We start from the raw sequence: 11305 nt of genomic DNA on the forward strand, positions 1-11305 counted from the left end.
AAAAAAAACCCAAACAAAACCAAAAAAAGGAAAAAAGCCAAACCCAACCCAATCCGTGCGCCGTATTAAAACGCCCGTAACGTCGTACGCTCAAAGGGGCAGCGAGGTGTTTGAGGGACAACGGGCTCACCGTGACCGGATCGCCGGCGGGCAGTCCAGTTCCGGCTCGCCGCCCAGGGCAGGGCAGGGCAGGGCCGGGCAGGGCAGGGCCGGGCAGGGCCGGGCCGTGAGGCGCCGCCCTGAGGTACCGACCCACCCGCTCCACACCCGCCGCCGCCCGCTGACCGTTAAAGACGGGGGCGGGGAGTGCGCGGCCTCACCAAGCGCAGTTGCCAGCACGAACGCCCCCCCCCCCCCCCCCCCCCGCTCCGCCCCCTCGCGCGCCGCAAAGCCTCCTGGGCCCCGTTTGTGAGGTCATCCGCGCGACCGGAAGGAGCGGAGCGGTTGTTTCCGTTGTGGGGGGCGGAGGAGGGCCCCGCGCGCGGAGCCGGGGCGGGCACGGCGGGCGGCGGCAGCAGCAGTAGTAGTAGCAGCAGCAACAGCAGCCATAGCCATGGCCATGGCGGCGGGGAAGGCAGCGGCCGCCGAGCCCCTAGGGCGGACGACGGAAGAGGTGGCTTGGGCGGAGGCGCTGCGCGGGGCCTGCGAGCCCGAGCACCACTGGCGGCACCGCCGGGAGTTCCTGCTGCGCAACGTCGGGGAGCTGCCGGCGGCGGGCAGCGCCCAGCTCCAGCGCCTGGTGTCCCTCTCCATGGTGTGGGCCAACCACGTCTTCCTGGGCTGCCGGTGAGTGCGGGCCGGGGCGGCAGGCCCCGCTGGGGGGCGCGGCGTGGCCGCCTGACCGGCGCCCCTCCCCTCCTCTCCCCTTGTCGCCCCTCCAGGTACCCGCCACAGGTCATGGAGAAGGCGCTGGAAATGGCCGAAGGCATCCAAGTGACCGGCGCGCCTGTCCGCACCACGAGAGATGAACTGGTTGCCAAGGTGAAGAAAAGAGGCATATCAAGTAGCAATGGTTAGCAGATCATAGCTGTGACAATACATAGGAGTCTAGAAAATGCTTGTTTTTTAATGTTTTCCGTTTACCTCGGGCTTAGAAAGTAGTAGAAATAATTTACATTTAAAACTCCGTGTTAATCGTTTCCTCTCTCTGTGCTGTTTTTTCCTCATGTAATAGGTGTAATGCATAAGTATTCTGTTGGTAATGTAAAGCTCTTGTTTGGAGTTTCTACAACTGGTGCACTTTAAGCTGATTATATTTTTAATGTGGTGAAGACTGTTGTACTCTGCTTAAAGGTGTTCATCTTTGCCTTTAGCGCTAGTCAGATGTTGTTGCTTTGTGAGAAACTTGGTTTCTTAAAGAAATTCTTAAAGTGGTATTTTAAAGATGTTTATATGATATAAGTAGACAAAAGACACTTTTTTCTTTTTTTAAGGTCAGATAGTCTATTTAATGTACTCTGGAAATTTTTGGTTTGGACTTCAAGAATACAAATACATACTTGCCTACAGGTCCCAAACCAAAACCTGAAATCTTGCACCTGAGTATTTTTAGTTTTTTTTTACCAAAAAATACTAAAATATTCTGAAATAGTAGGTTAATACTTGAAACTGCAGTTCAAGGTGTATTCCTGATATATACCTTTTAAATTCACAGAAATTATTGATAGAAGTTTTTAGAAAGTTAATAAATTGTCTCTAGATGAATATTTCCATCTAATTATGGTATGGAAATTAAAGAGTATAACATACTTTACTTGTTTTGCAGAAGGGGTAGAGGAGCCCTCCAAGAAGCGAGCTGTTGAGAAAAGCAAAGATTCTAAGGATACTGGAAAGGATGTGAAAACAACCAAGGCAGAAGCCCCAAAGGAAACAGAGAGCACATTGCCAAAAAAGCGGGAAAAAGATACTAGCAATGATCCAGAAAGCTCCCAGTCAACTTGCAGTTCAAATCAAGAAATGATCACAGCATCAGACATAGAAACAGAAGGAAAAGCTGCTAATGCTGAAACTAGTACTGAGCAAAATCCATCTTCATCTGAAAAAGAGGCAGGAGAGAAGCCTAGCTCAAAACCACCTAAGGACAGTAAGTGTGAAAATGTGCCATCACCTGAAAAGAAAACTACAGTAAGTGCAGTGCCACCGGCTGCCAAGAGCAGCCCGCAGGCAGCGGCGGTGCCAGCAGCAGTGCCACCGGTTGCCAAGAGCAGCCCGCAGACAGCAGCAGTGCCACCGGTTGCCAAGAGCAGCCCGCAGACAGCAGCAGTGCCACCGGTTGCCAAGAGCAGCCCGCAGGCAGCGGCGGTGCCACCGACCACCAAGAGCACCCCACAGGCAGAGACAGTGGCAGCGGCAGTGCCGCCAACCACCAAGAGCACCCCGCAGGCAGCGGCGGTGCTGCCGGCTGCCAAGAGCACCCCGCAGGCAGCGGCGGTGCTGCCGGCTGCCAAGAGCACCCCGCAGGCAGCGGCGGTGCTGCCGGCTGCCAAGAGCACCCCACAAACAAGTGCTACATTGCTGTCTTCCAAAAACCAAGCGAGTACCCCAGCATCAGTGTCCAAGAGCGGCGCTCAGACGGGGACCTCGCTGCTGCTGGCCCCCAAGAGCGGCACTCAGGCGGGCACCTCGCTGCTGCTGGCCTCCAAGGGCACTGCTAAGGTGGGCTCCTCACTCCTGGCCTCCAAGAGCAGTGCCGAGGTGGCTGCCTCATTGCTGGCTGCTCGGAGTGGTGCTCAGCAGGGTTCCTCACTGCTGACTTCCAAGAGTAGCGCTCAGGTGGCTGCTTCGCTGCTGGCTGCTCGGAGCGGCGCTCAGCAAGGTCCCTCGTCACTGGCCTCCCGGGGTGGAGCTCAGGCAGGTGCTTCTCTGCTGGCCTCCAAGGGTGGCACGCAGGCAGGTTCACCACAGCTTGCCTCTAAGAGTGGGTCACAGGCAGGTGAAAGCCCTGCTAAGGCTTTGTGCAAACCGTTAACCAGTGAAGATGCAAAGGAAAGACAACCTTTTTTCAACAGACTATACAAAGCTGTAGCCTGGAAACTGGTTGCCGTCGGAGGCTTCAGTCCTAATGTAAATCATGCAGAACTTCTAAACTCATCTGTTCAGTCCGTAAAAGCTACATTAGATGTTGCTTTTGTTCCCCTGAAGGAACTTGCAGACTTGCCTCAAAATAAGAGCTCTCTAGAAAATATAGTTTGTGAACTGAGGTGCAAGTCTGTCTACTTGGGTACTGGCTGTGGTAAAAGTATGGAAAATGCCAAAGCGGTTGCTTCAAGAGAAGCTTTGAAATTATTCCTCAAGAAGAGAGTTATTGTGAAGATATGTAAAAGAAAATACAAAGGTAGTGAAATTGAAGATTTGGTACTTCTGGATGAAGAATCAAAACCTTCTAATTTACCTCCAGCTTTAAGAAATCCCCGTGAGCTCTTGTAGGGAAGAATCACTGTTTGTACCGTGTATAGTATTTCAACGCAAGGACTAAAGGCTAATTTTGTACTTTAAAAACATAGGCTTACAGATATTTTGTATTTCTTTCTCAGTTTTGCAAGACAATGATAGTCCTTCCACTTGGTAGCAATTGTATAAAACTTGTTAGAGATGACAAGTGCGCATTTAAAGGTATGCCTTAAGATATAGCACACTAGTGTGCTGTTTTATTTGCAAAATAGTCTACCTAATTCTTCTATTTTTAATTAAATGATTAAGGTACAATTTGCTGTTTAAAACCTGATGATTTTGTAATTCTTACGATTTGGTGGCAGTGTACTCAATTGTCTACCATGTCTTTTTTAGCCACATAGAAGTATGTATATAGGGACCATAATACTTGAACGATTGAAAGTTGTTTAAAAGTTTCAATCAAAAAGTTGAATCATCTGTTTCAGGCGTGTTGCTCATAATGTTCACTGTTGCTCATACTAGGAGAGAAAATAGTTGGTTGACTACTTTTATGGGTTGTTTCTGTAACACTCGCAATATAAATCACACCCTGATCCCATTTAACGTTATGCTAGCAGATTAGATCCCATTTCACATTATACTGGCAAATTATCAATTGGCATTCAAGCCACAGCTGCTTCAGCCACCAAAACTCTGTAAGCAGTTTTAACTTGTATTGTGAAACATCATTTACTGTTTTTTCAAATAAACATGGATTTCTATACTAAGCATATTTTGACTGCTACTAAAACTATAAAACCTCCGGCATATGCTTTTATAGTACCTTGGTTTTGGTTGTTAAATATTCCAGCCATTTCAATAACTTTGCAACACCTTAAGAAAAGCTTTACTTTAAGTGGCTTAAAGGTGTAATCCCACAAGGATGAGTTGTTTTCTTTGGATGCATAGCTAAAATACTGTAAAGCTGATAGAGTGGACCTATGGAATATCTGTTTCTACTTTGGTAACACCAAGATAAGCAAAATGAAGATGCTGCTCTCTTCTAGGGACAGTGAGAGTATTGTAAAGTGTTCACACTAATTGAGCCCTTCCTTTGCTATGTTTTTATGCCATGTAGACAGTGCTTTGAAGCAAAGAAAGTAGGAGATTACCTTTTATTTTCAATGTTACTGAAATACCTGCACAAACTGCATGTTTTGATATATTGGATAATGACATGTACTTGTGAAAACATAACGTCTTCAGTGCTGTTTTGAATGAATCTTGTCAGATTACAGTAGTTAGCGTATTTTAATGGAGACCTTACGCTCGACTGACAGATCATTGATTGAGTGCTACAGCAGTGAATAGGAATTCCTGGGATTTTGATGGTATATATGTCCACTTAGAGACTTCAAGTTCTTTTGTGATTTTGGGACTAAACCACAATGGCGTTGTTATGCTGTACCCCACGTGATTTTTGTACAGCAATGGCTGTCTGACCTGTAGCAGCTGAAGCCTGCAAGGGCACTCATGCTTCCTGACGGCTGGTTGAGAACTTCTTCCGTCTGACCCCCGTGCTTCTGTGTCCTTGGTCGCCCTTCGCTCTGGCTAGGTTTCTCAGGAGTTCCCCCTCGGTGGTTCTGGAGCACCACCCAACGTTCGGCACGCAATGCGCTAAATTGCGTCTTCCACAGCGTAAGAATTGGTGCGTGCTTCTAGTGCGAGGTGAGTTTCGTGCTGTGTTTACGAGTTGCGGTATTCATGCCAGGAAGCGAGAGATCTGTTTTCAAATCCTCACCTTGTTTGGGTGGAGACACTGAATAACTGTTTTTGCAGGGCAGGAATTATCCTGTGCCCTCTGAAGTATGGCTTTTCTAGCTGTTAGTTTAGGCACCTCCAGATCTCTGGCTGAGAATTGCAGCATGCGGTGCAACGTGAAAACCTGTGTTTCTCGACTGTAAAGCGAAGCTCACAGTATTTACTGACCTCAAGGGTGTGTTAGGGTAACTCTGTTAAAAGGCTGAGGTGCTAGATGCCTTTTTTAAAAAGTCCTGACTTAAGCTTACTTTTTAAAAAATTTTTGAATGTTATTCCTCTTTGATGTTTGATTGTGATTCATTAAAGGATGAGTCTGTAGCTACTCTTAATAGAAACTAAAAGTTGAAGTGTGTTATTTTTATTTCACATTCTGCAATGGAAAGCAGCTCAACGAGCAGATCCCAACCAGTAGATAAGCGTTAAGTATTTGAATGAGAATTTATTAACGTTTCATTAACCCTAAAGGAAGAAAGAAAGAATTTCAAAGAACTGGCTGCGGCAAGAAGGGTTTGTGCAGTCCTGTCAGTAAAACCCCTGAGTCTTCGTCCCAGGGGCGGTCCTGGTCTCTAGCAGTTGGGATGCAGGGCTTTAGTTGTCGGACCCCGCTGACGAGGGCGGGCTGGGACAGACGCACGAACACTGTAGGTGCCCAAAGCTGTCAAGGAGGGGAGAAATGAAACCAAGCAACCGGAAAGAAAATCCCCAGATTTTCTGCGGGAGTATAGGAACGTCCAGTCATTAAAAATAGCTCCTGCTTGCTCGGAGGGCTGCTGGAAGAGCTGCCCCGGCGGCTCGGGGTACGAGGTGCGCACCGCCATTCGGGGGGCTACCGGCAGAAACGCGCCTTCCTGGGTCTCCAGGGGTGGGAAGTGACGCGGGGCGCTGGCCACAAGGCGGCGCTAGAGGCTCCTGTCCCGGCGGCGGCGCGGAGGGGGGAGGCGTGGCTCCGGGCCCAGCAGCCGCTCGAGCTGCCTGCCTCGGGGGCGGAGACGCAGCGCACAATTTGCTTAATATATTCTGGGGCGGGGCCGCGGCAGCGGACCCTCAATGGGGCCAGTATCGCGGTCACCCGGGAACGTGGCCCTCCTCCGGGGGCAGCTGGGCGGTCTCCCTGTTCTGTGCACCGCTTGCGGAGACTGGCCTAGAGAGAACAGGGGCGGTGAGCAGCGCTCGCTCTGCCCGTCAGGGCGTCCCCACTGCCGCCTCATATAAAGCGGCGGCGGGAGGGAAACTTATGCCGGGATGTTCTGAAGACCTGCTCGCTAGGCCACGCACGGAGGACATTAGTTCCTCACGGGCTCCGCGCCCGCCTAGGGGAAAGTCCCCGGACCGCCGGCAGAGAGTGCCGGGCGCTGCCAGCGCCCTCGCTCGCCCCCACCTCACGCACACACCGCCGAGACGCCCCCGGGCCGAGCGGGTGAGAGCGGGGCGGGCTCTCGTCACGGCCACAGACACGCAGGTAGTGCGCAGGCGCACCAACAGAACGGGGCTCACTCTCAGGCCATCCCCTTTTGCCCGTCCAGGCTTTCTGCGTTGGCGTCGCGGAGGGCCGGGCTCCGGTTTCCCGGCGGCGCGGCGCCGCGGAGGAAATCTTACTGCCGCAGAGGCTTATATCGCGCTGCTTCCCCGGCGGCGGCTCCGGCCGGCAGAACGCAGGGTCCTGCACCCCGCTGGGCTCCAGGGTGCCTCCAGCACATACGGGCCCCATTAGGGCCGCCCTGGCTTGGGGGAGCCCAGGCCTATCCCTCTCTTCCCTGCTCCAGGAAGAAGCAAGAGGCCAGATCACAGAATCACAGAATGGAAATGTCTTGTTGCTTTCATTTGCACGACGCAGCAGTTAAACATCACACACCAGGAGAGTCTGATGTGTATCTGAGTGACAGCACAAAAGCCAACGTAGCACAGAGTACTAACATCACACTTCTCCAGCACAGCAGTGGTTTACATGCACTCCGCTGCGCAGGGCTGTGGGTGCAGGGTGTACCCCTGGTTTCCCCTGCTCACTTGGACCTCCCCAGAGAAGGCCAGCACCTCTGACCAGTGAGTGCCACGAGCATTACCTGCCCACTCCGGGCAGATTCTTATGCTTATGCTGCCTGACGCTATGCAGGATGCTGCTGCCTGCAGCAATTACTCCACATAAGCACTAGCCACGCTGATAAACGGAATTAATATCGTAGGCAGTGCCGTTCTTGCCTCTAATGTGTCAAGCAGATAACGCATCACCATGTGGGACTCCATAGAATTAAGCCTCCTGCAGTCATACCCTCCTGGGTATGAAACACAACAGAAGAGCACTGGCAGAGATCCCCAAAATAACATCAAGATTGGGCATCTCAGGCCCAAAAAGTGTGATTAATGCTCCCCTTACTCAAACAGCACCCAAGCAGCCCAGAGCCAACACTTCCTTCTGGTTGACGCGCTTTCAGCACCTATGAAGCTCCTTTGGTGAGCCTAGCCCTGCTGAACTAGCAGCATCTGTCTTTTTGGTCAAGCTACAGGCACAAGCCCTATATGTAGGCACAGTACAGTTTGCTAACCCCACTGGTTTCCAACATTATTATTCTGTTATTCTTCCAGCAATATCCTCACAGTGACATCTTTTCAGCCATGTCAGACCCCTGTGCTAGGCAGAGGCGACCTATGTGCAGAGTGGGGAATAGTTCTGTGCAGAACTAGCTACCACAGCTCTGACTGCTTCACCCAGGAGCTTTGAAAGGATGCACAAAGGGCAGACAAACCACCTGGCTTGGGCTGTCATTTTGGTTGATGCCTTAGCCACTTGAGCTTCTTGAGTGTCTTTTTCTTTTTTCTGCTGTAATACTTCATATGATCAGTTATATGTAGGTGGGAAAACAGAGATTTCAAATTAAAATGCTATCAAAGAACCCATCCCGAACGAAAGGAACAACTAAACTAGGGCACAGCTCTATGAAGTTCTCTGTTTTTTTGGTTGAGAAACTGTAATGAAATCCCAGTGTCCTAGTTTCATCTGCTAAAAAGGATGTATTGAAGGCTCTATGAAGCTAATGTTTCATGAGCCGTCTTCCCTCTGTGGTGCAGGTACCACCTGCAGTACTGGCTGAAGACTGCAGACAAGCTTGAGTAGACAAGCTGAAGCTTGTGCGGTGACTGATGTGGGCTTTTTGGGTTTTTTTTTTTTTTTTGGACTGCTCTACAGCACCTTAACAATTTGGGCTGGTTTTCTCTGCGTGTGGACAAAATTGTCTCATTTGTAGTTTATGGTAAATGTTGGACTTCAAATTTGTTAACAGGAGAGAATACGTCAAAAATCAAATTCATCTTGACTATAGATGACAATAAACTGACATGACATGGTCTAGTGGTCCAGAGACTGGTGGGAAAAAAGCACGCATTGAAAGAGTTTTGATGCTGCCTCTCTCTTTTACTAGGCAGATCTATCCCCCAGCTTTCTAAGTTGCAAACTGTAGACAATATAACAGCAATATCTGCTTGGTAGAATATTTTTTAGCTTTTCTTTCAGCTAAAATACGCATTTTTGCAATGTTTTCAATAGTGTGTAACATACTGCACTCTTTGTCCGTTTAACAATTAACTTGTATTTGTGTGCCTTCTAGATGCTTCTGTTAGTTGCCACTGCCACAGCAAAGGTGTTGCCATTAGTTAGGTTACGTGTTTTTAAGAAAATACTGTCATTTACGCCTGTTACCCCTGCACCACTCCCCGTTTTCAATCTGCTGTCAGGATGTATCAATTTTTAGGCTGTGATTAATTCCGCTCCCCTTCCTTGCATGGATTTAAAGCTGTGCAGTTTCACTGAACCCCTGTCACTACAGGAAGACAGTCACTGCAGGTAGCTGAGCTCAGATACTTGCCAGTGTCAGACTGGCCTGAGTGGGGTGTTACCAGCAGTTGCGCGCAACTATGCAGACACACGGCTGGCCTTTCCTAAACAACAGCGCAGGTTCCCACCTGCATTGAAGACATGATCACATCCGAGTGTTCAGAAAAACAGGCTTTATGTTGATACCTGGTAATAGTTTCAAAGAAGCTGTAGACTAATTATGAAAATGGCACGTGGTAATTTCTGAACACAACTGCCTGTTGCTAAGGCAACGGAAGATTGAGTTCCAGTGGTTACCAGTTAGGTATTTTCTTTCTCCAGTAACATCCCTGTGACTAAAAAAGCATTGTTCAGCTCCAACATCTGAGCCTACAGCCCTTTGAAGTTTGAATTGTCACTGATGGTCAAGTAACGTTAATTGTCAGGCCCTAGTGGACTGCAAAACAACTTGTTTTAAATCCCACTGTCAGAGATTAATCACATTGGGCAAAAGGTACTTTGCCACTAGTAAGAAAGCAAATCTAACCAATGTTTGCCCCATTTTCTAAATCCTCTGGTGTTTCACATTTTAACTGCACTCTGAGAGACAAACTATATTCAGTCAGATGCTGCCTGTATTTTGACAATAGCCTTCTACCCCAAATCCTTCCGTAGTTTGGGGCAAATGTCATATTTCTGTTTATTATTTCGGGCAAGAGGATGGCTGAGAGGCTAGGGATCTATTCACCTTGCAGTATATAACAATACTAATTTTTGGTAACACGGAGTTAAGTGGTGGCACTGCAAAGTTTGTAGAGCAGCAGTACCCCTAAGAAACACTTAATGCAGGTGACTTGGTGCTACAGAGTTATTTTAAAGATATGAAATTACTCTCTGGTGCTATTTGCAGTGACTTTTCCGTTGCACTGCAGATTATTCATTTGTACTAAGTTTGAATAAGCAGATTCCAAAGAGGAAAAAAAAAACAATCTACACTAGGAGGGAAATAAAATGAGGCTTCCTCCTGTTTGGTGTGGAGTTTTACTGATGTATGCCAAAACTCTCTTCAAGTTTTCAGGGGAACTCTGAAATTCATAAGTGGTAACTATAGGCATGTAATGACCCCACTTCCCCATATGGAGCGGAATTCATTTCACTGACATCTGTGACAACAGACCCGGACTCCCCTTACAGTCAATGGAGACATTTTTAGGGCAAGACCTATTTATAGTAAGATTCCCTCTCATTCGACATATTTGGCTGGATGACTCCCACCTTTATTTCCTGAGTTGGAAAGGAAAATTAACATCCACATACGGGAGAGTATTATCAATGTCTTAAACCATCACCTACTGAAACTTCCTGCAGATGCACTGCCTGCCCTCATTTCACAATCCTGATTACAAAGGTGCGATTCTGTATGTTCCTCACAAGAGGAAGAAGTAAGAACGTGTTTTTCACATGACCTGTGCTGAGTGCCAGAATCACGGAAAACGCAGCATGCATGTTAGCATGTAGCTCAGGTAAGAGCACACAAACAATCCTTTGTTTATTGTGGGAAAAAGGGGCTCAGTTCTTTTCCATTAACATCCCCTGGATTCTTCCATTTACTTGAATGGAAGACAATCAAGCTTCAGGGTTCAAGTAAGACTAATAAAAATCGTTGCCACATATTTGCCTAAGATTAACTTGTTACCATTCCTCACATGGCTTCCCTAAACATCACCTGCATACTTTCCAAATTCTTTGGCATGGTGATCTAAGAGCCAGAAAGAAAATCCACTGGTCATTTATGCTTTAGAACAGTAGGTGAGGAAGAAGAGTCACTGTCTGAAAGCTGTTTCGTGGAGAGGAAAACAGGAATGTGTTACTTCAGCTACCACTGGACAGATCCGTGTTATAAATGACAGGGAATGATCCGTGTGGCTCTACCCATCACAGTAGCCACATGCTGCCTCTCAGCTGGTTAGCAGTGTCCCCCTCCTCTAAGGAGCTGCAGTCCCTATACCAGCCAGCATGCTCCATAGTAACTATAAGAAGCTGGTGTTGTCCAGCTCCTGCTGACTTCCAGAGGGCATTCTGAACAGAGCAGATACTCTCAAAAAGAAGCAGTGCTCTGATGGAAGCAATGACATCACATAGAAGTGAATTCCTTAACATCTCCCGCCTTGGGCCTATCAACTTCTCAAAACACTTTTGGGTACAGCCATGGGATTAAGTGTATGGAAGTTGAATGGGAAGAACTGTAAAAATAGATAAATAGTTATCACAAAACAAAGCACAAAGTAAACTTAGTTTGCACACTTT

At 48.2% G+C, this 11305-nt stretch overlaps 1 protein-coding gene across 1 annotated transcript; it reads left to right on the forward strand.

Annotated features, from left to right (window-relative positions):
- Positions 1-553: 553 nt before the first annotated feature.
- Positions 554-3426, forward strand: CDKN2AIP (CDKN2A interacting protein; the record flags this gene model as incomplete). The annotated part of the gene is made up of 3 exons (XM_081999022.1): positions 554-786; positions 882-1012; positions 1766-3426. The coding sequence occupies 3 exons, from the start codon at positions 554-556 to the stop codon at positions 3424-3426; spliced, it is 2025 nt and encodes a 674-aa protein (XP_081855148.1).
- Positions 3427-11305: the final 7879 nt, after the last annotated feature.

Source organism: Phaethon aethereus, assembly GCF_964289735.1.
Source record: "Phaethon aethereus genome assembly, chromosome: 4".
Lineage (NCBI taxonomy): Eukaryota > Metazoa > Chordata > Aves > Phaethontiformes > Phaethontidae > Phaethon > Phaethon aethereus.